The sequence below is a fragment of the Mesocricetus auratus genome, unplaced genomic scaffold (genome assembly GCF_017639785.1).
Source record: "Mesocricetus auratus isolate SY011 unplaced genomic scaffold, BCM_Maur_2.0 Super-Scaffold_100028, whole genome shotgun sequence".
NCBI classification, from domain to species: Eukaryota; Metazoa; Chordata; class Mammalia; order Rodentia; family Cricetidae; genus Mesocricetus; species Mesocricetus auratus.
The window spans coordinates 10,016,483-10,042,954 of NW_024429209.1; the positions used below are offsets into that span (position 1 = coordinate 10,016,483).

General features: G+C 51.9%; 2 protein-coding genes and 1 long non-coding RNA gene across 9 annotated transcripts in view; 2 read left to right on the top strand and 1 right to left on the bottom strand.

Moving 5' to 3' along the window:
- Positions 1 to 1,593, top strand: part of Pkig (cAMP-dependent protein kinase inhibitor gamma) — a 65,573-nt gene extending 63,980 nt beyond the window's left edge. For all 6 annotated transcript variants that reach the window (XM_040733103.1, XM_040733107.1, XM_040733105.1 and 3 more), the window contains one exon: positions 932 to 1,593. In XM_040733103.1, coding sequence (XP_040589037.1) covers positions 932 to 1,015 — 84 coding nt within the window. In that variant the 3' untranslated portion in view covers positions 1,016 to 1,593. The remainder of the gene's footprint in view (positions 1 to 931) is intronic.
- A 638-nt stretch (positions 1,594 to 2,231) lies between these two features.
- Positions 2,232 to 26,456, bottom strand: Ada (adenosine deaminase). 2 transcript variants are annotated; one of them, XM_040733102.1, is made up of 12 exons: positions 26,306 to 26,456; positions 14,244 to 14,305; positions 11,339 to 11,461; positions 8,690 to 8,833; positions 7,992 to 8,107; positions 6,898 to 7,025; positions 6,251 to 6,322; positions 6,068 to 6,169; positions 5,792 to 5,856; positions 3,528 to 3,657; positions 2,975 to 3,074; positions 2,232 to 2,467 (listed from the first exon to the last, which is right to left on the bottom strand). In XM_040733102.1, exons 1-12 carry the CDS (start codon positions 26,336 to 26,338, stop codon positions 2,454 to 2,456), a joined length of 1,089 nt encoding a protein of 362 aa, XP_040589036.1. In that variant the 5' UTR covers positions 26,339 to 26,456; the 3' UTR covers positions 2,232 to 2,453. The 2 variants fall into 2 exon arrangements, with proteins under 2 accessions (XP_040589036.1, XP_040589035.1); XM_040733101.1 differs by having other exon boundaries at positions 2,232 to 2,470.
- Positions 10,505 to 16,490, top strand: LOC121134593. Its single transcript, XR_005871697.1, has 2 exons — positions 10,505 to 10,572; positions 16,180 to 16,490. It is a non-coding gene; the product is annotated as an uncharacterized LOC121134593 (long non-coding RNA).
- Positions 26,457 to 26,472: the final 16 nt, after the last annotated feature.

Sequence of the window (26,472 nt, forward strand, 5' to 3'; positions counted from 1 at the left end):
CTAACTGCAGAGAATGCCACTCAGTGGAAGATGTTGGACAGCAGTAAGAGGCGCTCCACCTTTTGGTCACAGGTACATCCATCAACTCTCCCCATGAGCCTGTTTTCTCATAGGTCTCCTGACCCCAACCACACCTTCAGGTTGTTGTGTGGACTGTCTGTGCCTGCAATGGCCAGACCCAGAGCTCAGTTCAGACGTAAAGACTGGCCTGATGGCAGAATGAGATGGACCTTCAGTGGCACCACCGTGTCACTGGGGCTGGAGACTGCACGACTGATTGAGCTTTGCCCTTAAGCAGGCTCTGTGGAGGATGCTGACTCTGGGAGGTTGAGGACAGAGAACAAGCTGGGTACACTGCTGTCAGGTAGCTGCTGGCCCCGCCTCCCAGTGGGGCTTGAAGATGCTGGGAGTGAGGAGACCCAGCTCACACAGGGACTTGAGAGCAGGCCAGGTTGCTCCTCTCAGCCTACCGCTGTCCCTCACTTCAGCCCAGCCCAGGTTTCTGGCTGGGTGCTGGCAGTGGTTACTGAGTCAGGCAGTCCATGTGTGCGTCCTCTAGTTGGGATGTGCAGGCCGTGGTGGACACTCCTGAGCCAGACTGGTTGAGTCTGCTCTACTATCCTCAACGAAATTCCCATTTACTAAGCACATTCTTCTTACCAGTCACAGTTCCCCCACTAGAGAGCACACACTCATGTCACGCTGTTAGCACCTGTCTGTAACCCTGACTTTACTATACTAGCATCCCTGCCGGCCCTTCCATGGTAAGAGGGAGACATGAGAGAGCAGGTTAGTGCCTCTCTGGCTTGGGTCACCTCCTCCCCAGCTCTTAGCCTGCTCAAGATGCTGACCACATGATTAGTTTGCCTGGTCCTTCCAGACCCCCTGTGCTTCAGTGTGTAAATGTGTCTAAAGCTTACTTCTCTCCCCTGCAGAAGGACAGGCAGAGGGAAGTACTCCAGACAAGGAGGCCAGCAGTCAGCCTGAGAGCAGTGATGCGAACACCTCGTCTTGAGTCTGCCCTTGATCCTAGAGGCTAGAAGAGAGAACTGCTGTCCCCTCCTGCACCTGGAGTCCTGGCACAACCCGGCAGCCTCTTCTGAGCCCATATCCCAGGCCTCGTGGAGGCTTCTGTGGCCCCTCCTCCAGCAAAGTCCTGTGCCCACACCCACAGGCTCCACTCCCCCACCTCCCCATGGTGCCCAGGTATTCCATTACCATGGGATGTTATTTATTCAGCTAGGAGGGGCTCGAGCCAGGCCCTGCACCTAGACAGGGACTGTCCCCACACCATTCATCCCTCTAGCCAGCTGCCTACGTCAGAAAGATCTTCCTAGCCCTTTTTTAAAGCCTCTTTTACATTTTTTAAAAACATAACTTTTTTCAGCAGAGAAGGGAGAGCTGACAATCACTTTTTTCTGTTTTGGTTTTGGTTTGTTTTAAGCTTAGTTCTGATGTTCTGTGCAGCTCTAAGTTCCCCTGTGGAGTCTCACAGATCCAGATGTAGGGAAAGGATTTGGACTCAAAACTAAATGACCAATTCTTTGCCCTTTGTACCAAGAGGCCCCAGGAAATAAACTCTGATGATTTGTGTGACTGGCTTAAGATTCTTTCTTTTAACCACCACATCCTCAGCCAGCAGAATTCCACTGCTGCCCTCTGCCCTGTAGTGACCAGCACAGCTCCTCACATGGCATCTGATGAGCCGTTCCTCACCTCTTTCTCACACAGCCCACGGCTACAACAAAACCTGAAAGGGGGCCTGTGGCTTGGCTCTGTGTAAAGGAACTTGCTGCCAAGCCTGACACCCGAGTTCAGTCCCTGATACGGTGGAAGGAGAGAACCAGCATTCACAAGGTGCCCTCTGAAATACACATGCACGCATGGAACCTTACAGCTATCTAAACCCTAGGTCCAGGGGATACGACACCCTCTTCTGACCTCCTCTGGCACCAGACACACACATTATGCACATACATACATGTAGGCAAAACACCCATTTACATAAAAATGAATAAGCCTTTAAAATAATAAAAATAACTGCAAAGGACTCTGATTAAAGAAGCCAAGAGTTCAGGAGCATGTGCTCAAACGCCTCTGGAAAAATGTCACTTCTGTTGGGAAGGTCCTGGCTCCTCCCAGCCCAGGGTCCAGTGTGGGGCCCCAGAGCTCTTCCTTCTTACCCACCCCAGCCAGCAGCCCCACAACCACATTCACCATGTGCTACAGGGTATCAGTCACCAGCTGCTTTATTGAACACCAGATTTTTAGCCTTAAAGGAAGGTTCCCGATTCATACCCACAATTGGCAAGGCCCCTGGGCCCTAGCCAGAACACCTCATCAGAGAACAGACTTGGCCAGTCCAAGGTCGGAAAGGAATGAAGGTAAGAGTGTCACAGAGTTGTGCAGATTCCATCCGCAGGCTGAGGCTCAGAGAAGTGGCCTTGTCATCTTCAGGGGACTTGCCCTGCTGGTCAAGTCAGAGAAGTAGAAAGGTCAGACCACTTGTAAACACACAAGGCATTGGATAATCCCAGAATTCCAGGCCCAGAGAGTGACTTCCTTCCATAGATAGCAAGACAGGCTGCAAGCAAGGGAATGTGTGGTTTGCCAAGGCCATGTACAGAAATGAAGGGACTCATGGAACTAGGACTGGGTGGACTTGTTCAGGTCACACCCAGGTTGCTCTGATGGTTGGGAATGGTCTTCGGAAAGCCTGTCCAGATAGCGGCTCAGGAAACAGTCACCCTGGCAAGAGGCTGACTGACAACTGTGCCCAGAAGCCAGGCAGTCCTCACTTATTCTCAGCGTTGATCCCCAAAGGACTTGTGCCAGCCACACACAAAGTCAAGGAGGGTCAGGATGGGGTTGTTACTGTGCCCCAGCAGAGGTATATGGTCCCCCAAGGATTTCTGCTACAAGGCACACATAAGGTCAAAGAGGGCAGGGATGAGACAGTTGCTGTGCCATGTACCTTCAGCCTTTGGTGGCCATTGGTATGCTTTATAGAGCTGTTCCAGAACCTCCTTCTTCTCTTCCTCAGGGAGGAAGCTCGACTTCGCTGCATTGATGTTCTAGGAGGAAAAAAAATGGAGTCGAAGAGCAAGGAAGGGAGTGGCATCGTGTGAGCCAGGGAAAGAGCCTTGTATTGAGCCACAGGACAGCATGAGCTGTAGCAGGGACCATGGTCCCCCATACTCTGTGGATGTGAGGAGGTTAGATGTGGGGCAGAGGACCTTCAGGGATTCACTCAGAATATCAGAACCCAAGACCAAGGTCTCAGCCTAGGAGCAGCCTAATGGCACAAAAATTTCCACAGCCAGACACACCTTTCTGGGGAGAGGGACCAACCCAAACAAAGGCTAAGCCACCTGGTTCCTCAGCTGGGATTCCAGTGCCAAAGCATCTCTGTGAAAGGCTTTTGGTGCTAGGCTCAGCTTGGCCAACCCACTGTGGGCCTCCAGAGGTTCCAGGCAGTCCTCACACAGACACCTGGGCCAAGTGTCAGGGCCACAGCTCACACTCACCAGTCGCTTGAATTCTTCCTCAGTAAAGCCCATGTCCCGTTTGGTCATCTGGTAGTCAGTGTCCAGGGTGGACTTAAAGATGAGAGGGTCATCTGTGTTGAGTGAGTAGTTGGCCTGGTCTTTCTTGAAGCTGGGGGGAGCAGCCAGCGGGGAGAAAAGAGCCCCTTTATTCCAAGAACCATCGCTGCACCTCTCCCCGCTTCAATCTTTACACAACTTTTAGACAAAACGAAGGGTTGCATTATGGTACCAAGGAGGACACTTAGAAAGCCCAGGAGCTGATGGAAAGCTGCCCTGCCAATCCTGAGGCAAAGGCAGAGGAATGACCTGAAGTGACAGCCAGGGAGGAGGGCCGTTTGGAGAGCAGGAAAGCAACAGTACCCGAACTACCATGCCCTATAGGCTTCCTCTTCTCAGTACTGGAAGTGTGGTTGGCACCCTGCCACCCTCTCCTAGTGAGGCTACAGTTCCTTGCCATATGGCTCTTCAACACATCACGGACTTCATGTAACAACCGTGTCCACCATCTTGTTGAGCTTGATACAACCTATTTGCTTGGATAGCAGTATTCAACACCTTTTTTTTTTTTTTTTTTTTTTTTTTTTGGTTTTTCGATTCAGGGTTTCTCTGTGGTTTTGGAGGCAGTCCTGGAACCAGCTCTTGTAGGCCAGGCTGGTCTCGAACTCACAGAGATCCGCCTGCCTCTGTCTCCTGAGTGCTGAGATTAAAGGCGTGTGCCACCACTGCCCGGCTTTTTGCTTGTTTTTTTTTTAAGATTTATAATGTACAGTGTCCTGCCTGCATGTATGCCTGCAGTCCAGAAGAGGGCACCAGATCTCATTACAGATGGTTGTGAGCCACCATATGGTTGCTGGAAATGGAATTCAGGACTGCTGTAAGAGCAACCAGTGCCCTTATCCTCTGAGCCATCTTTCCAGTCCAGTATCCAACACCTCTAAAATTTCTATTTATTGATGGTGTGGGTGTGCATGTCATGGTGTATGTTTGGAGGTCAAAGGACAATTTGTGTGGGTCATTTTTCTGCTTCTTCCATATAGGCTATTGGGTTATCATGCTTTGGAGCACAAGTACCTTCACATCCTGAGCCATCTTACCAGTCCCAGAAAGCACCATTCATTCTGACACCACACTTTAAAAAAAAGTATTTAAAAATTTTGTTTCTGTTTTGTTTGTATGTTTGCCCATGTTTGTGGGTGTGCAGAGCTAGAGGGAGATGGTGGCTGTCTTCCTCTCCCGCTTTATTCTTTGGGACCAGGGTCTCTCCCTGAGCATGAAGCTTACTATTTTGAGGCCAGCAAGCTCCAACAATCTCCCGTATCCACTCTCCTCCCTAGTCGTGAGGTCACAGGTGTGCCCGGCCATGCCTGGCTTTTATGTGGGTGCTAGGAATCTGAGCCCTGGTCCTCGCGCTTGGACAGCAAGCACTCTTGGCCACTCATTTGTCTTCCTTGTCCTTGACACCATGCTTTTGACTTTCCTTCTGTCTGTTTCTGCCTGTCCGTTAATGTCACTGTTATGGGTTCTCTCCTTAGTCCTCTTCATCCACCGTCTCCTAGAGTCTTTGTTCTTCAACCTCTGTATTTGAATAGCCGCTTTGAACCTTTAGCCAGTGTGCTGTAGACCCATGTGCCTCCAAGAGCTGCCATTTGGTGTCCCCCATGTACTCAGGAAGCCTAACTTGTCATCAGAGCACAAGCCTTCCATCTGTGTAAGCTTGGCTGATAGACCAGTGCTGGCCTATCCCTAGTCAGCCCAAGTTCTTGCCATCTGTATCCTGCCTTAGGAGAAGGCAGCTCTGTCCTCATGAGCCTCTGATGAAGGCCTGGTCACAGCCCAGGAAGGCCTTGTTCTTAGTTGCTGATGGGAGCCAGGTAGTATGGAAGACAGACATTCTAGGGAAAAGCTTCAAGCTGGCTTTCAGGGGAGTGCCCAACAGCACCAAAAACAGTAAACACCCAGACACAGAGAGAGGCTCATCTGCCCACAGCCCAGGAGACAGAGTTGGGTGTCAAGGATGTAGAAGCTTCTCTTGGGAGGAGGCATTCTGCTGTGGCTGATGAACTATGGGACCCCAGCTCTACCACTTAGTAGGTGGGGACCACAGCTGGGTCTGCACACCTGTTTCCAACCAGCCAACATGACTTCGTTACTAAGAACCAGGATGACCAGGTACCCATTCCTACATTCCCTCCCCTTTTCGGAAGAAAACCAAACCCAAACGGGTTCCAGGAACCAGATCTCACCGAACAACTGCATGCTCCGTTTTGGGATCCCAGGCGCCTGTGAGATAGCTGGACCAGGGGCAGACCTGCAAGGGGCAGGTGTGTGGCTGGCACAGTGGGCCTCAGGCCATACCCAGAGGGGCTGAGCCACCTCCTGTGGCACCATCCTAGCCAGCTTTGCAAGGACACCCGTGCTTCAAGCCCTTGAAACCTCCACCATCTGACCACTCCCACTCAGCCTGCCTGTTCTCCCACCTCTGTCCAATAGGCATGGGGTAGCCAGAGACAGCGCCTCACCTCAAAGTGCATGTTTTCTTGTAGTAGCCTTGTATAGAGGGCCTGGTCCTCCAGTGTGTGGTAGCCATGTCCAACCCTGTTTGTCTTGAGTACATCCACAGCCTGTGGAGAAACAGAGAGGAGGTAAGTCCAGGAGCGGTATCGGAACCAGGAAGAAGAGGCCCAGGGTCCCTTGTTCCTTACCTGTTGTACAACCTCAGCAGAGCCTACCTCCCCAGCGTGGACGGTGCGGTGAATGCCACTTTTCACGGCCCCCTGGAAGGGGAAGAAACAGGTCAGGGGTAGCTCTGAGAGGTTCCCAGAAAGCACTGTCTTTGCCACACTTGGGGGTCTAAGCTTTAGTGGATGTCCTCAGAGTCAGGCTAGTCTACTTTACTAAGTACATGGGACTGTGTGGCCTGGTTTCCCAAGTCATGAACACAGTGGAAGCAATCGTTACTCTTTATCTCCTGTGCACGGATACTACGTGAAGGGTTTAAACACATTGTCTAGTATCCTAAAGCACCCTGGAGTGCGAGAAAGCCAGGTTAATGTGACCACGGCCTATTATAGGGGTGAAGGGAGAACCAAGAAATGGGGCCCAGAGAAGCAGCAGTTCCGTTCAAGGTCACACAGCAAATCACAGACAGAGAAGCAGCAGTTCCGTCCAAGGTCACACAGCAAATCACAGACAGGCAGACTCAAACAGCTCTCCCATCACCACACAGGGACTTTTGTTTACCCCTTGTTCTGAGTCCCTATCCCCAACCAAGACATACTTGGGCACTCAGGAGGCTCCAAGCTCACCATCCAAGCTCCCCCAGGCCCATCTTTCCCTTTCTCAGGCCCACCTCATAGGCTTGCACATGGCCTGGGAAGAGGCTGCTTCCTTCAATGGTCTCATCGCCAGCCAGGTCAATCCCCACCACTGTCCTCTGATGGTACTTCTTACACAGCTCCAACACCTCAAGGGACCAGTCTGGGAGAGAGGTTCAATGGAACGTCCTCAAACAGTATGGGAGTAGGGCTGCCCAGCTGTCCCACCGGCTGTTCTAATCCCTCATCTGAGTCCAGAGAAGACATAAGATGCAGCGTCTTGTCTTCAGATCCTGACTACTGTGTCTCACAGTCCCCTTTCCCAGAGGAGTACCACCACCACCGCACATGGCGAGGGTCTGCTGAGGCAGAGGCTGCTCCCTCAGTACTTATCAACACCCACGGCAGGCTTCTCTCCATGCAGAAAATCTAATATTTAGCCCATAATATAACTCAGGAATGATAGTTCATTGCTAACGAATCACGCACTTTTATATTAAGAGCCCTATAAAGTTATTATGATGTGAGCTTACGAGACAACTCAGTGGCTAAAACCATAAGCCTGATGACTGAGTCTGAACCCCAGGCTGCATCGAGGGTTAGAGAAGAGACATACAGGCCATGCCCTATTGTAGCAAACCCTGCAACCTCACATCAGCTCTTGGCTTTGGTTTCCAACAATTCTTAGGGTACAGGCACGAAGTGAGGGTGACCATCCCTGGGGGAGGTGTGAGGGCTCAAGAGGGGTGATGTGACTTGCCTGGGGTCATGAAATGGGTTCTGCAGGCTGAAGCTTGAGCCCTAGATGTTTGGCCAATGTCGTTAACAGAGGAGGAATCTCAGACACCCCAGAGACATGACCTATGCAAGAGGCTTTGGCTCAGATAGGACCGGGCCAAACCACAGAGTCCTGTGGTCTTAGATGTTTCCCTATTGTTCAGTTTCCTTTGGCTGTGAGCTTCCTGTCAGTCATGTGACTGTGAAGACCTAGATGCCCTGTTAAGGAGACTCACCAGAGCTGCTGAGAGTTCACTGATGTCTAGAAAGCTCTGGACACATGGGTAGGGGATTCTGGGATAGAGCAAGTCCAGCCCTGTGGCTAGGCCAGGGAGGACATAATGATACTCACTGGGTTGATGACGCATACAGCACAGTATGGACCGGGCCTTGACCCCGAATGCTTGTTCTCCCTCCTGTAGGCCTTGGTTCACAAGATCCACAACGTCATCAGGGGTGACGTCCCCTCTGTGTGGGGAGAGGAGGAGGGAGGACTTCAGGCCAAGGGAAGGCCATGGGCAGTCATGGAACTAGAGCAAGAGGAGCAGCCTTGCCCCTGAATTATGTCCTCCAAGGAGACACATGGACATGATTGCAAGCCCCTGGGTTGTGGCCTCCTTCCTTAGAGCTGTCTTAGCACTTCCGGGTCATGGCGTGGGGATGTCAGCCCTCCCTGTTACTAGATGGAGAGGGAACTAAATTTGGGCCTGTTGAACTGCCACTTTCTACATGTATCAGGATCTTGATTCAGAGGGAAGAAGCAAGGGAGCTTCAAGATATTTTAACATGCAAGAGGTCCAGACCAGAAGACAGGAATGGGCCAGACTCATTCATTGAGCAGAGCCTCTAGAAGTCACTGGCTGAGCCAGACAGAGTCATGGGCAGCTAGCCAAACATTTCACTTAAGGCAGACATATAGCCACAAGCAGAGGGATACGGATCATGCCTCTTCCGACTGACGCCATGGACCAGGCCAAGGCCAGGGCTCTTAGCACTCCATCCTCTCTTCTTGGCTGGGCAATGCCAGCCCCCTCCAACATTGCCACTCACTCGGTCTGGTTCCAGGGGATTGGGTCCACTTTGGAGTTTGCCAGCAGGTGTGGGCTGTAGCGTACTTCCACATAGACCACACCCTCATTCGCCTTCATCTCCACAAACTCATAGGCAATCCTTTTGATGGCCTCCCTGGAGCCCCTGGGAAGGGAAAAAGACAGGTTGGCAACAACTTTCCTCAGCTCCTTGGGAGCTCCAGTAGTAAACAGGTGCCTGCAACCCTCCTCAGGTCCAACCTAGCTCTCATCACTTGGGCACCTGCAGAGAGGACCCAAGCCACTTGGCAAGGCCCTGGGTTGTGGCCTCTGAACTACAAACTCATTCTTCTCCCTCACCCTTGGGTGACTGGCTGCCTCTAGTGGGCGTGTCTTCATGTTTGCCCCGAGCTCCGTTCTCCCCACAGCAGTGAAATGGAAACCAGGAGGGCCAGTGAGATGGCTCTGTAGGAAAAGGTGCTTGCTATCAAGCCTGACTGCCAGGCTGCCCAGGGCGGAAGGAGGGCACAGACCCCTGAAAGTTGTCCTCTGATTGCCCTTCCCCAACCTAAAAGGAAAAGTGAGGGCCTAAGGGTGTGGCTCAACCGTGGGGCTTGTTCCTAGCATCCTCCCACCCCCATGACTTCCAATTGTGTAGAAAGAGCTGACTCCATGCCAGCCCCAATGGCAGCCACCAGCTTCCCTAGCATCTTGTACTTCACATTCGTCCTCTGGCCGAGGACCATCAAGCTTGTCCCTCCATCTCAGGATGCCTCGCTTGCCCCAGCATCCTGCCTGCTTCCACCTAATGCCACCTGAAGACCCTGCCCAGGCCTCCTCAGACAACCTTCTCTCTGGGTATCCTTTCTCCATGACCTGATCACCACTTGACATTAGACATTACATGCTTTTTTAAAGTGCTATTTCCCATCTCCCTTCCTCTCTCTTGTCATGGCTGTGGCACTTCATCCAAGGAAAGGGCTAGGACACAGTAGCCAAATATTTGTTGAATCGATGGATGTAAGGCTGGAAGGGAAGATAAAAGGACACAGAGGGCTGAATCCAAGACTCTGGAATGGACAAATGCTATTTAGTCATGGACTTACATAGTCTGTGTAATCCTGGGCTAGTCAGTTGCCCTCTCTGATACTTATATCAAAGGGTTATTGTGAGGACAAATGTCCGAAACAGCAGAAACCTTACCTAGACCAGCACTTGGATTGGGCAAATGTTACACTTGATCTCGCCAAAGGGCCAAGAAGTGATCAGCTGGATGCTGTAAAGTGTATTAGTTGCTGCTGACGAGCGTGGCCTCCTCCAGCAAGGCACAAAGTAGCCCATGAGGGCCTCTGTGAGCACTGGTCAAATGCTAATGGACTGTCCTAGTTAGGACTTCCTCCAGAGCAGGGGGAATGAGCAAGGGAAGGCTAGCAAGTGCCCCAATGGTCCCCGAGTGAGAAGAAAGGGCCCGGCTCTGGGGAAATGGGTCACTCCTGGGAGGAGGTTCGATGGATGGCAGAGGAACTGGGTCTCAGCTCTTGCATAGGGAGGGGCTTACTCTCTGCCTTTCCCAGCTCCAGACCCCACAGCTCTCCCATAGCTGTGGTTCCACTCATTCTTCAAGTGCATACTGAACACTCATGCCAGACCCAGACCCTTATACACAGTGAACAGGAACTAGGATCCCACTGAGCCCTCATGCCAGACCCAGACCCTTAGTACACACGAACAGGAGGTAGGATCCCTGCCTTTTGGTTACCTTCTGACAGGAGAGCCAGGTAAAGGTCAAACACAGTCCATCAGACGGAGCACTATGGATACAGATAAACCAGGAAGTGGTGTGGAATGCTACAACACGGTCAGCAAGGCTTCACCGAGAAGGCACACGGAAGATATGTGCAAAAGGTAACCCATGGGCTTCTAGAGAAAAGCACTCCAGGCAGAGAGAACAAAGACGGAGGACCTGAGGCTGGGGTATGTTAGTCCCCAGGGTAGGGGAGGAGTCAGCGTCTGCCGAAAGTAAGGGCTCAAAATTGTAGGGCCTGTGCACCTGGCGTGTGCACCTGGCATGTGGGCTTTGATGTTCGCTCTGAGGGACACGGAGAGAAGCTGGTAAATTTGGGTCAGAAGGCTGGGCTAGGTTTTCAGAGTCTGAGTCCTTTCTCTGTCTGATACTCTCCAATGACAATTCGTGGGCCTTTTCAGAGACTTGTAATGATCCTCATTCAAGCAGTGACACAAGACATCAAAGAACAACCCAACTCCATCTCCATTTCCCACTCCAGTGCTTGGCCTGGCCTGCCCTCCAAAGCTGTAGACTGGGGTGTGGGGAACCTGACTCAGGCGCTACCCTGCTCTGCACCTGTGTCTTTTCTTGACCAAGGGCTCTTTCTCTGAGATCTGTGATGGTGGCATGGGTCTCGGGATATTAGGTGTTAAAGGGCAGTGAGTTCTGAACAAGACATCCCATAGCCCAACCAGCACAGGGCTTCAGCAGAGACTCCTCTGTCTCTGAATGGGGTAAGAGATTAGGAGTCCAAAGGTGCAGGAGAGATTGGCAGGTGCACACCATGATAAGAACCAAGGCTGGAGGTTCAGGGTGCCTCAGTCTGGTCTTGGTTACAGGGATGGGTTTGCCCTGGGACAAGAGGATCGGGAGGCAGCAACTCACGCGATAGCAGGCATGTAGTAATCAAACTTGGCCAGGAAGCCCGGGAGCGAAAGGGGCTTGTCCATGCCGATGATGTCACGCAACCCTTCCACTGTATCTGCTGGGAGGGCGATGCCTCTCTTCCTGAAAATAAAACAGGGTGAGGGACTGCAGCCAGGGCTTAGTGGGCAAGAGCACTGGCTGCTTTTGCAAAAGACGTTGGTTTGCTTCCCAAGATCTACACAGAGGTTTAAGACCATCTATAACTCCAATTCCAGGAGATCTGATGCCTTCCAGCATCCTTGGCAGGCATCAGGCATGCGTGTGTTACACATTCATACGTACTTGCAGGCAAAACACTCAGACATATAAAATGAATTTTTAAACTACATTTAAAAACAAATGAAAACAAAATGTGAGATGCCAGGCCTCCCAAGGCAGCACGGAATAGACTGGTAGTCCTGGCAAGAAATAAGGGGATCCTTCCATCTAGCTTCTCCCCTGGGACAGACAAGGAAACTGAGCTCCAAGGCCCAGAGAACAGAGTAGAGGTCTTCTAAGACTTGTAGTCAGAAGCCACAACAAATCATGGCATTTCCCATCCAAGTACTCCAGGCCAAGCCCTGCTTGGCTTCTGAGAGTAAATGCATTCTGGGTGGTATAGCCAGAGACAAGTCGATACATGTCAAGGGACTAACAGGTTGGCTGATGTCAGGGTGAGTACCATGGCAAGTCCAGGACTTCCTCATCAGGTCCAGGGGTAGGCATAGATGCCTGGACATATGCTCAGACACACTAGCTGTTGTGCAGTATCATAATTCCCAGGGCAGGAGCTGGTCTCAGGACCTCACTCTGCCCTCCTGACTGGCATGTCATAGCAGACTGCCCCACCCAGCACAGCTCAGGACTCTGCCCCATTCCTATCCCAGCACCTTGGAGTCTGCTTCCTACATCAGGAGCTCTGCCTCCCTGTGGACTGAAGAAAGCTGGTGTGAACTTGGTGTCCCTTCTTCCTTCTGCTGTCTCCACCCGCTGTGACTTAGGTCCAGTGCACAGTGTCCCTCTAGGCCTTGGTTTCTCCTATTTTATCACCACTATTATTATTATTGGTGTGTGTGTGTGCGTGCGTGCGTGCGTGTGTGTGTGTGTGTGTGTGTGTCTGTGTGTCTGTGTGTGTGTATTTAAAAGGGAATATAAAGGGGCTCAAACTTCAGCTTCACAGCATGCAGAAGCCCTAGGTTCCATTCCCAGCACAGCCATAAAATAAGCCCTAGTCCCCGTAGTTTCCCAGTAGGTTAACACCTAGGTCTCTGTGCTCCAGCCTGTGTATCATGAATCCTCACCAGTCCCAGGTCCCCAAAATTTACCTTGGGAATATGCTCCTGCCCCTGCTGTGCTCCTGGCCCATAAGGCAGGTTCTCGGTACCCCCTGGTCCCTCCAGGTTAAGCTTCTTGCTGCTGAGCAGGCTACCTAAGTCACCTTCCTAAGGCCATGTACAGCCATGGTGAGAGCCTCCAGGGGGACACACTGCTAACTATGTTCAGAGACAGTGGTCAGACTGCAACCCTAAAGCCCAGAGAATGGTGAGGCCATCGTAGGCATCTGGAGACAGACTGCAGATAGACAAGAGAAGGGACAATGGTGGCTCAGAGTAATGCAATGATGGCACTAGAGGGAGGTCATATACTTTACAGAGAGGCCACAGGGTGGGGAAGGGGCCTGGGAAGGAGGTAAGAGGCACTATGAAGGGCAGAAACCCAGGAGCTGGAGGAGGAAGAGATGGCTGTCAACACAGTCACCAAGACGGAGAAGGGGTCACTGGCTTGGGCACTGTAAGCCAGGGCCTCTGCTGCCTGAAGGCTCCAAGGCACCCTTTCACCCCCCATCCCCGCCCAGAGCTCACTGAGACTAGAAAAATTGTTCCAGTCACCCCACCCAATATCCACTTCTTGCTCTTTCACTCAAGGATGCTCATGCCTTCTTGACCTGACTAATGAGCCTTCTTTGACCATTTAATAATGCCCCATTAGAACCCAGTGTCCCACCCAAATGACCTCAGCAAGGCTCTGTGGCAATAGCTACCAGCCCCAAATGACCAAAGGGCAGAGGCATCCCCCGACACTGGAACCACAGATGCTGATCGTGACATCTGGGAGTGATCTTTATAGGGCATCCTAATATGCACTGAGCTGCTTGTTTTTCAGGCCTGACTTTACAGAAATCTCTGGTTGTGTTGTTGATAGTAGAACAGACTCTGTCAGACCCTTGGAACCCTGCCCTGTGCTCACGAGGAAGCCTTTGGCCTCCGTGGCTCCATCTTCCCATCTGTAACACGAGGTGAACAAGAAAACTGCCCCCCCCAAGCTGTGGGAAGGAGTCACTAAGTTAGCTCAGTGTAGCGCAGCTGGGGTTGTGTGCTTATTATGTCACATAGCTGAGCAGCAGCCACATCCCAGGGCAGGAAAAGGTTGCTGGAAGCACAACATGGAGGAGAGAATGCCTAGCAGAACTCTCCCAGAGGATGGGGAGCTGTGCTCTAGAGCTGGGAGACAAATTCCCAAGTGGCACCTGGATGCCTGGGGAGGCCATCTCATGGGACAGAGGAAGAGCTGAGGCTAGATACCAGAGGCAGTGGGGAAGAGCTGGGTCCTTCCAGCATACACAGAGTGCTTCATGGCAAAGGAGTGGAGGATGCTGGGGCAGGGGGCTCACTTTTCCTGACAGCTCGGGAGGAAGGATGCGCGCCTCCCACCTCCAACCTGTGGAGGCTGGAGTGGAAAAACCCCAGGACATGGCCATCCTCTGTCAGGGGCTGGCTTGACTCCCACAAGGGACGGACAGAGTCCTGGGAATCTCCAGGGCCCCCAAGAAGTGCTGTACATTGCACTGAATCCTCGAGAGGACTGTGGTTGTCCGTGGACTTACTTGCCATAGTATAAGATGGTTTCCAGCTTGATGGCTCCATCCAGGTGGACGTGCAGCTCTACCTGCAAGGGACAGAGAAAGGGCATGAGACACCACAGAGCCCGACCTGCAAGGGACAGAGAAAGGGCATGAGACACCACAGAGCCCGACCTGCAAGGGACAGAGAAAGGGCATGAGGCACCACAGAGCCCGAGGACCCCTTCAGAAGCCCCCTCTTCCTGGACACTTAGTCAATACACCTCTTCAACTGTTTACACGAATGCTCTTGCCTAAGCTCACCTGTACGTGTTGGTGGCAGGGGCGGCCAAGGCTTGTGCTATGTAGTTCACAGCTCAGGATACTAAATGCCTTGTCCAAAGTCACATAGCAAGCAAAGGAAGCAGGGACACAGCCCTTGCCTCAGCCACAGCTGGGGAGCTACAGAATCATCACTCTAACCCCAATCCAATCCCCAAACTTGTCATCAGAACCACGAGGCCAACCATGGGCCCAGTGGGAGCCGGCCACCGGCCCACCAGAGCTGCTACTCCCAGACACTTCACTCAGTCACCTCTTGAGTTGAGCAGGAATAGCCGAGTGCAGACACCTCAAAAGCCAGGCTCTGGGACTTGGGGAGACAGCTCGGTTTATAAAGGACCATGGCACAAGCATGAGGACTTGCTTGGGTTCAGTCAGCACCCACATAAAAAAAGTGTGGTTGTCCACACTTTTGATTCCGGAGCAGGGGAGATGGAGATGGGAGGGTCCCTGGGGCTCACTAGCCAGTTTAATCTAATCGGTAAGCCCCCGGGGCCCTGCGTGAGCACATGTCTCAAGAAATAAGGTGGGTGGCACTTTAGGAATGACACCTGATACTGACCTCTGGCCTCCACATGCAAACACATACACTCACACACTCACACCTGAATGTGCGTGTGCGCTCTCTCTCTCTCTCTCTCTCTCTCTCTCTCTCTCTCTCTCTCTCTCTCTCTCTCTCTCTCTCTCTCTCTGTGTGTGATAAAAGTCAGAACTCCAGTGGAGGGTACAGCTCTGTGGTAGAGTACAGACTTGGATGTGGAAGTTCCTGCACTCCAACCCTAGCACTGCAAAGTAAATGCAAATATATGAACATCAGGCTCGGTGTCACAAACAGGTGCTAGTCCAGCCTACCTTAGCAGGCGATATATTTGGCAACTAAGTCTTTCTAATCCTCTAGAAAGGGTTTTGGTGATCATCCCTTATTTGCCCAGTCCCACGTATGACACCTTGTACACAAAGCAAGACTACAAGCAGGGGCTTTGGAGAGAGTCCATCTGTCTAGGCTTCCTGCTCTACCCTTGTCTGGCTGATCTCTGATGTTTGACCTCTTTGGGCCTAAGCTTCAACTGAACAGCATGGGACAGGACAGTCTTCTACAAAAACTATGACCAAGACTTTAGATAGTGACTGGATAGGTGTGGCCCAAAGGAAGCAGTCCCTGCCTCTGGGAGATGGTGTTTTCCATGAGCTGTTAACAGGTACAACAGGTGCCAGGAGCCAGTGACCTAAGGGACTTTGTATCTGCCCGGTCCAAGTCACGGAGGAAACTTCCTGGACCAAGGGAGACCCAGAAGTGGTATTTCCTGAGGTGTGGTCATGTCTGGAATCTGGTGACCTAGGTAAGAAGGTTGGCAGGCCTGGCAGGAAAGAGGAACATCTGGGAACTGCTGGCCCAAGGGACAGTGCCAGGCACTCTCACAGAGGCTGCTTCCAGCAGAAGAAGCCAGGCCCAGGGCAACAGTGAGCAGAGGTGACAAAGCCTCTAGCAGGCAAGGCCTCAGGGTGACCAGCACTCCTAAGGCCATCCACCTGGAAGAAGGCTACCCCACTTGGTTAACCTTGAAGCTCCACACCCATGGAGCTGTGTTGCCTAAAGCAAGTGACTGCACCTCTCTGAGCCTTTATTTTCTTACCCTAGGTGGAGTGGGGTGTTATCCACCCAGAAGCCAGGGCCATGTGACTGGGAGGGATCTCACACACACAGTGGGAGCCAGCCTCTGGTTCACTTCTTTGCAATCTGGAGAAAGATACCTCATCGCGCCTCTGGGTTCTCATGTCACATGGACAGAAGAGCGCACCTTTCCCCTAGGTCTTCGTGAACCCCGTGGGTGGTCCATCATGAAGCTCTAGGTATACAGCAATTGCTGAAATCCTGCCATCTGTGTTTGTCTTTGTAAAACAGTCTCATATAGCCCCCAATTCACTTCGATAGTCAAGAACGACCTTGAACCCTTGGTCTTCCTGATCCTTTATCTCTCAAATTGCTGTCTGAGAAAGAATCTCACTATATAGCCCAAGCTAGCCTGAGATTCATTATTAGCTCAGGCTGGCCTCAAACCTGCAATCCCCCTGCATCTGCTTGCCCAGTGTTTGGATTATGAGCATGAAGCCACCATATCCAGCACTTAGGAGTTTTCATTTGCTGGGAGTACAGAAGCAAGCAAAAGAGACAAAGTCTTGTCTTGTTCCTCTGGCATGCACAGTCCAGCAAGGGACAAACTAGGAGCATGTGGATAAGTACACACTTACAAACCAAGACGGTCCCACAGGAGACATTAACTGTGCCACGAAAGACAGCAACACACAAACGTAGCTAGGCAGCAAACAGCCTCCCGGCAAATCTGGACCAAGGGCTGAAGGCTGCACAGGAACTAAACGGGCAAGTGAAGGTGAGGAGGCAGGCAGAAGAGCATTTCAGGCGATGAAAACAGTATGCGATGGGGAATGGGGTGTGTGGAGGAAGGGAAATGCTGAGAGTGGGGACTCCAGGGCAGCACCACCCCGAGAGGCCAGCATAAGGTGTGAAGCTGGCAAGAGAGGGAGGCTGAGAGAGGCCGCCACAGACAAGAGTTTAAGGCTGGGGTCTGGCACCAAGCCTTGGTTTAAGCCAGCGCTTAGTGCAGGGGAGGCAGAGCCTGGGGAATAGAGGCCAGAGATGGGAGGAGACTGGAGGACACGGCATACAGAGGAGCAGTGACCTCCCTGGGTGGGAACACTGGGGCAACCATGGGCCCCCAGAGTTGCCTGCATCTCAAGCCCTAGAACCAGTATAAGGGGGACCTTAGATGGTAACATGGGGTCACCCACAATCCTAGATGGTAACATGGGATCACCCACAATCCTAGATGGTAACATGGGATCACCCACAATCCTAGTAACATGGGATCACCCACAATCCTAGTAACATGGGATCACCCACAATCCTAGATGGTAACATGGGATCACCCACAATCCTAGATGGTAACATGGGATCACCCACAATCCTAGTAACATGGGATCACCCACAATCCTAGTAACATGGGATCACCCACAATCCTAGTAACATGGGATCACCCACAATCCTAGTAACATGGGATCACCCACAATCCTAGTAACATGGGATCACCCACAATCCTAGTAACATGGGATCACCCACAATCCTAGTAACATGGGATCACCCACAATCCTAGTAACATGGGATCACCCACAATCCTAGATGGTAACATGGGATCACCCACAATCCTAGTAACATGGGATCACCCACAATCCTAGTAACATGGGATCACCCACAATCCTAGTAACATGGGATCACCCACAATCCTAGATGGTAACATGGGATCACCCACAATCCTAGTAACATGGGATCACCCACAATCCTAGTAACATGGGATCACCCACAATCCTTAGTAACATGGGATCACCCACAATCCTAGTAACATGGGATCACCCACAATCCTAGTAACATGGGATCACCCACAATCCTAGATGGTAACACATGGAATCACCCACAATCCTAGATGGTAACACATGGAATCACCCACAATCCTAGATGGTAACATGGGATCACCCACAATCCTAGTAACATGGGATCACCCACAATCCTAGTAACATGGGATCACCCACAATCCTAGTAACATGGAATCACCCACAATCCTAGATGGTAACACATGGAATCACCCACAATCCTAGATGGTAACACATGGAATCACCCACAATCCTAGATGGTAATACACAGAATCATCCACAGTCTTGGGAAAGCTTATCCTGGACTCTCTAGGTGGGCCCCGAACACTCTCCCCTCCTAGAAGCATAGGTAGAGGTGTTTTCACACTCAGGACAAGAAGCAACAGTGTGACCACAGAGGCAGAGATTAGATCCATGAGACCATAACCCTGGAATGCCTGACACTAGCAGAGACTGGAAGAGCAAAGGGCTGATTCCCTGAGCTTTTAGGGTGAGCATCACCCTGCAGGCACTTTGATTTTTAGACTCCTGGCCTCCAGAACTGTAGTGCGTGGGCTTGGGGTGGATGTAACTGCCTTTATTTTGTCTTTTCAGTGCTGGTGATGGAGCCCAGGATGTTTAGTGGCTTTAAAGCCACTTAGCATGTGGTCACCCGTTACAACTGCCCCGGGAATCTCATACAGCCAGGCCCTGCCAGAGGTCAAGGCAGGGAGGGCACAACGATGCCCCTGAGTCTCGGGCTGTAGGAACCCTTCAGGACACTGAGGTAGTTTTGGGAAGTCATTGGTGTCCCAGTCCCCTGGGTAGGTTCAGGCACAGTGGTGCGACTCTGTGCTTCTGTATTTTGGGGATGCTGGCAATGGAAGCTAGAGCCTCGAGCAGGCTGGTAATCACTTTTTTAAACTCAACCCTGTTTCTGCTTTGTTTTGTTTTCTGAACATTCAGTAAAGGCTGAGAAGAATGCCCCGGAGCCCCATGCTAGAGGCCTGAGCAAGGGTAGAATCCAGATAGGGAGAGTCATGGATAAATGCAAGTGAGAAAGTGGAAAAGGCTTTGATTATTCTCCTATCAACCATACTTGTGAATGGCTGACACACGGCCCAGGACGGGGCAGAGGTAGATGTGGATCACAGCAGCTCGGTTCTTTTAGGGTGGCAGCAAGTTGGCCACATTTGACACTGATTGATGAAGGAGATTACTGAAAAGGGGGAGGAGGGCTAGGGGGCAAAACAAAGCCTGGCCTACGAGAAGGGGGATCAGACAGTGAGTCAGGGCAGGGTCTCTCTGGTCTCTGTGTCTCCATCAGTGGGAACCAGAGGTCTGCAAGAACACACAGAATGCACTTACATGTCAACACGAGATGCCTCCACAGTGCTCTCTGCTGCAGTGACAATTGTCAGGATGTGACTGCCCCACCTGCCAGCCCCCAGGAGACCATCATGAGCAGAAAGGCTCCCGGAAGCTCCAGGCAGATAGCCAGCGAGCCAGCTCTAGAAGCGTTCACGCTGTCTTAGGCTGCTCTGTCCTGTCCCACTTACCAGAACAAGAGCTCTGCTGAGGTTAGAACCACAGGCTACAATGACACAGAAAACTCAAGGTGAAGAAAATCAGACACCAAGGGATACAAGATAGCGTGTCCAGAAGGCCCACCTAAAGGAGACTCACAGGACAGATTAGGCCAGAGAAAGAAGGACCAAGGGGTTAGCATGTGGTGGAATCAGGAAGCCTGCTGGGAATTGTTCACAGAGATGGGTTTTCAACGGAAATATTTTCAATAGGGAGGCAACTCTTAAAAGCATTCTCTAGCTTCCCGGGTGGAGAGCAGGCTGGGTGTAAACCTCAACAGAAGACTGTTAATGGGTCCAGACAGGAGCCAGCTACTGTACAGGGTGTACCATGCTGTACACACAGTAGGTGCTTGGTGAGCAGGAGTCCAATATACAACTCCCTGAGGAGGGTCTCAGAGAACCACGAGGGGCCGACAGCACCTCTGGGGCCAGTTGTCCACCGTGACCCACAGAAGCTGCCACGTGGAGCAGGTTGGTGGGGAACAGACACATAGACCGTCTGCACAGACAGCTCAGAATCTAGACAGGTAGCCCACTGAATGCTCCAGAAAACTGTTACTGAAAAGCCAATCCATAAACCCAGATGGCAATGGAGGTACACATTTGGAGCCTGAGGTGGGGTCCCTGTCCCCCTGGCCATATTCAGGAAAATGAGCAGTTGGGGAGTAAATTAAGTCTATTTGAGTGTCTACTGTGTATGTTACAACCTAAAGGCAACGACTCCAAACCCATTTTACACAAGAGGAAACTGAGGTTCAGAGAAGTATGTAAAGCAGTTCTCAACTGTGGATTGCAACCCCTTTGGAGGTTGAGCAACCCTTTCACAGAGGTCATATACCAGATATCCTGCATATCAGACATTTACATTATGATTCATAGTAGTAGCAAAATTAGTTAGGAAGGAGCAACATCAATAATTTTATGGGTGGGGGGTCACCACAACATGAGCAACTGTATTAAAGGGTGGCAGCATCAGGAAGGTTGAGAACCACTGCTCTAAAGAGTCAGAAATCAGTCAGTGAACCCAAGTCTGCCCTTGAGCTCCTAACCACTGTCCTGCCGGCCTCACCACAGCCAGGACGAACCATGGCAATAGAGCCAAGGCTCTCAGAGCTCCCGCTGTCCTCAGACCCTTCATCACATTTTCTCGTGACCACCAGGCAAGGTTCCCATTAGATCCAGTTGCTGCTGCATAAATGGATTTGTGAAGTGGAGCTCAGAGTAGTTTAAGGGCCTCCCTAGAGCTGCACAGACCGACAGCGGAGCCAAGTCAGGGCCCAAGTCCTCTGCCTAAGTCCAGCCTTGCTCACGGCCACGGCACCATCCTGACCCTGGTGCCAAGTCTCGGTCCAGCCTCCTGACCTCTCTGGAGAGGAGTGTCACGCCTCTCTCTGCAGTCACTCTGCAAGACTGGCTCATAGTTGGCCATTATCTGGGAGAATGGCAGGAAGCCCTCCTAGGGTTGCTGAGGACAGGAAGCAGCTTAGTAACTGACAGATAATTACTGTGTATGAGGAACTAAGGAAGTACCAAGAGAGGTGAGGTCCGGAGAGGTGCTTTCAGGTCACAAGACATGCTGGAGACAGTGGGCAGAACCAGGACAAGGGTCTGAATCTTGGCCCCAGTAGGACAATGTGTCTCCAGGCCTCCACACACCTAAACGCCTAAACACACAATCCTTTTTCTTCCATTCCTTCTCTCTCTTTCCCTCCCTCCCTCCCTCTCTCTCTCTCTCTTTTCTTTTTTTTATTTTTTGAGACAGAGTCTCTCTACATAGCCCTAGCTGTCCTGGAACTCACTCTGTAACCCAGGCTGGCCTCAAACTCACAGAGATGTGCCTGTCCCTCCTCCCAAGCTCTGGGGTTAAAGGTGTGCGCCACCGCACCTGCCTCCCGCTCTGCTGTCATTCCGGGTCTATGCCACTCTATTGTGTCTTAGGTGCCTAGCATAGCACCTGGCATAGAAAATGTGCTCTGGATCTGTTGAATGTCATTGGTTCCCCTCCTCGTCCAGTTTTAATGTCACCAATGGCAGATCTGGCAGAGAATCCAGGATGGAGGAAGGCAGAGTAGCCAGGCCCTGGCCTTGAGCACCATGGCCAGAACCCAGAGGAGCTACAGGTACCCACTGTCAGCCCAACTCTTTCTTTCCTACCTCATCCTGGCAAATGGCTTGGGTGGAGCGGGGGTCAGGGGCCAGCCCCTCATACCCAACTGCCTCCTGGCTGACTTTTAAGATGAAACCAGCAAATAAGGTAGGCTCAGGCCAATGAACTGTCTCAGTCTCACCTCCTTCTGGAAGTCCTCCAAGCTCAGCTCAACCTTTTCTGGGCTCCTGTAGCTCTAAGGTACAGGCTGAAAGGAGCCAAGCAGCCCTTGGGTGTTTCCTGCAGCCTTGGGGCCTGGCAGGGTTCTCTACTGCTATTCATGAGACACCCCAGAAGTTCCCCAGCCAGTGGGAAGCATCTCCACCTGAGGGACATCTTAGGACTCAGGAATGCAGTCCGTTTACACCCACTTTACAGGTGATAAGACTGAGGCTCAGAGAGGAGCTTGCCTTAGGTCACAGCAGGATTACAAACAAATGAACACAACAGCCAGGAAGTTTTCTGAGCCTAAAGCTAGGAGCTTTTTAATCACAATATGTCCCTTGCATCTGCAAGGCAAGGTGCTAGGCAGAGGAAAGGAAAATGGGACCAGGATGACCAGGATGATCCGTAACAATGTTGCTGTTGGTCTCTACAGACAGGAGCTATCAGTGGTGTGCTCACACTAAGCAGGTCACACTTGGTGTCTGTGAGATGGGTACAGGTTTAATTCCCATATAACAGGGAAAACTGAAGCACAGTGACGTTACTTAACACCAGTAATTAAGTGGGAGAGCAGAACTCAGCCGTGCAGGCCTGGCCCTGGCCCCCACAGTGCTATCTAACTCTGCAGCTACTCTGAGGCATGGCTAACCCACACCCCTAGCCCATGATAAATATGGCATTCAACTTCATTTTGGGGTCCCCTTGTCCAAGGCTATCCCATAGTGCTGCCTTCCCCAATCCCAGGAGGTGCCACCAGAGGACTCTCTCGGGACACCTAGGCAGGTGAACAGTCCTCTCCCAGGATATGAAATCAGGAGTCAGGCTGGCCTCCCTGCCTCCCTGTGTGACCACAGACCCCTTCCTCTTTCTGGTCCATCATTCTGCTCTGTCAAACAAAGACTTCCATGAAACCAAATCCCCATCTGTCCCCTCCCCAACAACTGTCACACGAATCTAAATGGGTGAGACACTCTCTTCCCAGGGGTAGTTTCCTTTTAACAGGTGGCTCTGGTAACAGAAAGACACCAAGAACCCAAAGAAGTACACCTGCTCAAGACAAGAAGCGAGGACGACCCAGAGTCCAGGAAGCACCCACTGTAACCCCCGGAAGGAAGCACACACTTTAGAGCCAAGCACTGTTGCAGAAACCATAGGGGTGTAGGCTTCCCTAAGGCCCCATAACAGTGGTTTCTCTGCCCCAGCTTATTAAGGAAGCTAAGTTTCAGGGCCTGCTTCCCTGAGGACTTGTTGCTGCTGAGAGCAGGGGTTCTACCCTGGTCTGTCAGAAGGCCAAGACCAAGGCACTGATTCTAAGTCCTTGCTCTGTAACATCCTGCTTCTCCTTTCTCCCCCACAAAAGAAAACTGACATAAGAATTAGTAATGCAGCTAATAGCACCTACTTCAGTTCTAGGCCAGTCTGAGTCGTAGCCCAGCACGCTGCTTTCTGGTTGTGCTACTTTGAGTTCCTTTGCCTCTCTGAGTCAGTTTCCTCCTATGTAAATGAAGGTAACAGGACCTATCCCGGAAGGCTGCTGTGAATAAAATATGACTTAATTCGTACAAAGCAGCTAGAACCGCACTCAGTACAGAACACACACATATCCAAGTGCGAGACAGCAAAGGTGCCCCGGGATCATGCTACATATGAGCCTTCACAGGAGGAAAGGCTGGCATGGAAACAGCCTCCCCAGCCTGGACCAGTTCCCTCAAAGTCTACGATGTGGGATGCTCAGAGAGTACAGCTATGAGCAAGCTCCTTTTCCTCTCTGGTCCTCAGACAACTCCACTTGCAAATGGGATGCTGAGGGCTGCCTGTTTAGTCCTTCAGGATTCTATGAATGAAGCTGCAAAAGGTTCCCAGTACCCATGACCACTCCAACGATCCTCAGCTTCCATCACAGTCAGAGGCACGAGGTCAGCGTGGACCTTTAACATAAAACGGGAGCCATGGGATTTTTCTAACCCTGCTTCAAATGGGTACGAAGTGATAAGGGTCACTGGTGTACACACACACACACACACACACACACACACACACACACACACCTACCTTCTTCAGTGTCCAGCAATACTTAGCAAGCAAGCATTCAAGAGCAGGGAGCAGGTGCCTAGGCTACTGCACCTCCAAGCAGACTGGTGGACCAGCAGTGTTACACCGTTTAGGGTCAAGACAACAGTTTCTCTACCCAACCCAAAGCTCCTCAGTCACAGCCTGCACAGTTAAAGGCAGGTTACTTTGAGTGCACAGCTAAGTCTGGAAGGCAGGGCTGAGGAGACGCCTCAGTGAGTAGAGACCTTGCAACACAAGTGTGTGAATCTGAGTTCAAATCCACAGAGCCCACAGGAAAGTCAGGTCTGGCACCTCATTGTCTGCAATCCCCACTACTCCTCTTGTGAAATGTGAGGCAGAGACCTGAGAATCCCTGGAAACTCACAGGGCAGTTAGTCTGGTGTTCCAGAGGTGAACAACAAAGAGACCCTATCTCATGCTGGACGGTGAAAACTGACACCCAGGGTTGTTCTCTGGTCTCCCAGCTGGTGGTTACTCCAAGAGCCCAGCAAAGGTCCCTGACTCAGGTGAGTCACCATCTCACCCCACCCAGGAGAGACAGGGGCATGAAATTTCTGACTTTTATGTTTTGTTTTCTCATCCAAAACAAGGTCTTGCTATACAGTTCAGGCCTGGAACTAATAAATAAATAAATAAGTAAATAAATCATAAAATCATCCCGTCTCAGCCTTCCAAATGCTAGGAATTACAGATGTGCACCATGGTGCCTGGCTTAGGAGATGGGCTTTTGAAGCCAGCTCTCAATGTGGGCTCTTCTCCCAACTTGGCTATCTCCTAGTGATGCTCTCTGCACCCATTTCCGCAATTGTACATGGAGATGGCACTGGCTACGTTGCAGATCACTGCCAGGATGCACTGGCTGTGTGCAGTTATGGTGTGGAGGCTGGCTCCTCAGTAAGCTTCCACTGGTGAAACTAAGTTACACAGGCTGCCCAGACTCTCATCACCGTGACTTCTTCCCACTTCCGCTAGCTACAGCCGTGTTCCTCACTCACCATGATGTGAAACCTGTCACACCTCAGACATAGCAGTCAGCATGTTACCTTTCTGCTCAAGCACTGCTTTCTAACTTCTGGACACTGGTGCTAGTAGACCTATGAAGTCCTTTCCCCAGGTGTGGAGTCTGAGGCTGGGGAGGAAATGACCCAACACCATGAACCAGGTGACATCACCAGAGATCATAATATATTAGCACTCCTCACAGAGCTGTTACGAAAGGGTAGGTGCTACCGAAGTGTGGCCGCCATTCATCTTTAGCTTCCATCACTCCTGTCAGGAGAGGCGGTTCCCCAGACCAAGGGTGGAGAGAATTCAGACCACCAAAAGAAAGAGGGGGCCGGGCACCAGACAAGATGTGCAGGGAGCCTGGCATGGGTTGGGCGGGAAGACCTGCCCTGCCCTTCTAGCCTCTGACAGGAGGGGCAGAGTGAGTTCCCTGCAGGAAGAGCAGGCCCACCTGCCCTTCCACCCTCCCCCTCCAGGCACACATATGTTGCACAGTATACACACGGGATTCTTACCAATGCCTTTGCCATGTCTGCCATCACCACTCAACATCTGTTTCTTGGAGGGGTAAGTCTAAGGCTGTCTCTGATCCCTCCAGGAGTCCTCGGTCCTTCACTCTGCTGACCAGTTCAGTTTGCCTGGTTGACTATTGGATCTAGTGCCTCACTGGACAGAATCTGTAAGGGCTGCAAAGCTGGCCTTAGGGACCAGGACTCTCCCTGACTCTTGTTGTTTCCAAGAAACCACAGCTTGTGGGCAGAGACAAGGGGTCCTCCACTGGGGTCAAGGGCCACGACCTGATCCCAAACAAACCCATTGTGGCTAAAGGCCCAGGATGCATTGGAATTCCTCCCCAGCACCCAGCTGCCTCCTTGCTTCCCTTTCTGGCTTGGATCACAGATTGTTCCCACAGGTGCATCCACAAACCCAAGTTACCTGGTGCTCACAAAGGAATCACAACACTGAAGTATAAAGCCATTCACCGAGCATTTAACAGTTAGAGACCCTGGGCCCCATTCTACTGAGGTTCAGACATCAGGTCCCCCCCCCCAGGCTCACACCCCTGCGCAACCCCACCCACTGGGTGCCCATTTGGCAGACAGCGAGGCTGAGACACAGAGTGGATAGGGCATGGGCAGCAGCCGAACCCGAAGGCCGGCCAGAGGCACCTTCAGGTTCTGGACTCTCCCTGCCACATCGTCTCTCACTCGACATCTCGGAAGCAAGCACCGGCCTGGGCCGAGGGGGGACGCCAGCGGGAGTCCTTCTATGCTTCTAGGGTGAAGACTCCCAGGGCTGGGCCCGGCTAAACCCTAGGGCAGCCCGGGGGCAGAACCCGGGCGACAGAGCCCCTCCGCGCTCACTTTGGGCTTGTTGAAAGCGGGCGTCTGGGCCATGGTGCCGAGTGTGCACCCGGTGTTGCTCCCTCCGCTGAAGCTCTCCGGGTCCGCGATGGCTCGGTGGCGGGGTCGCTTCCCGAGGGCTCTCAGAGAAGGCTGATCGCCACGCTCTTTTTTACCGGGCTGCCCCG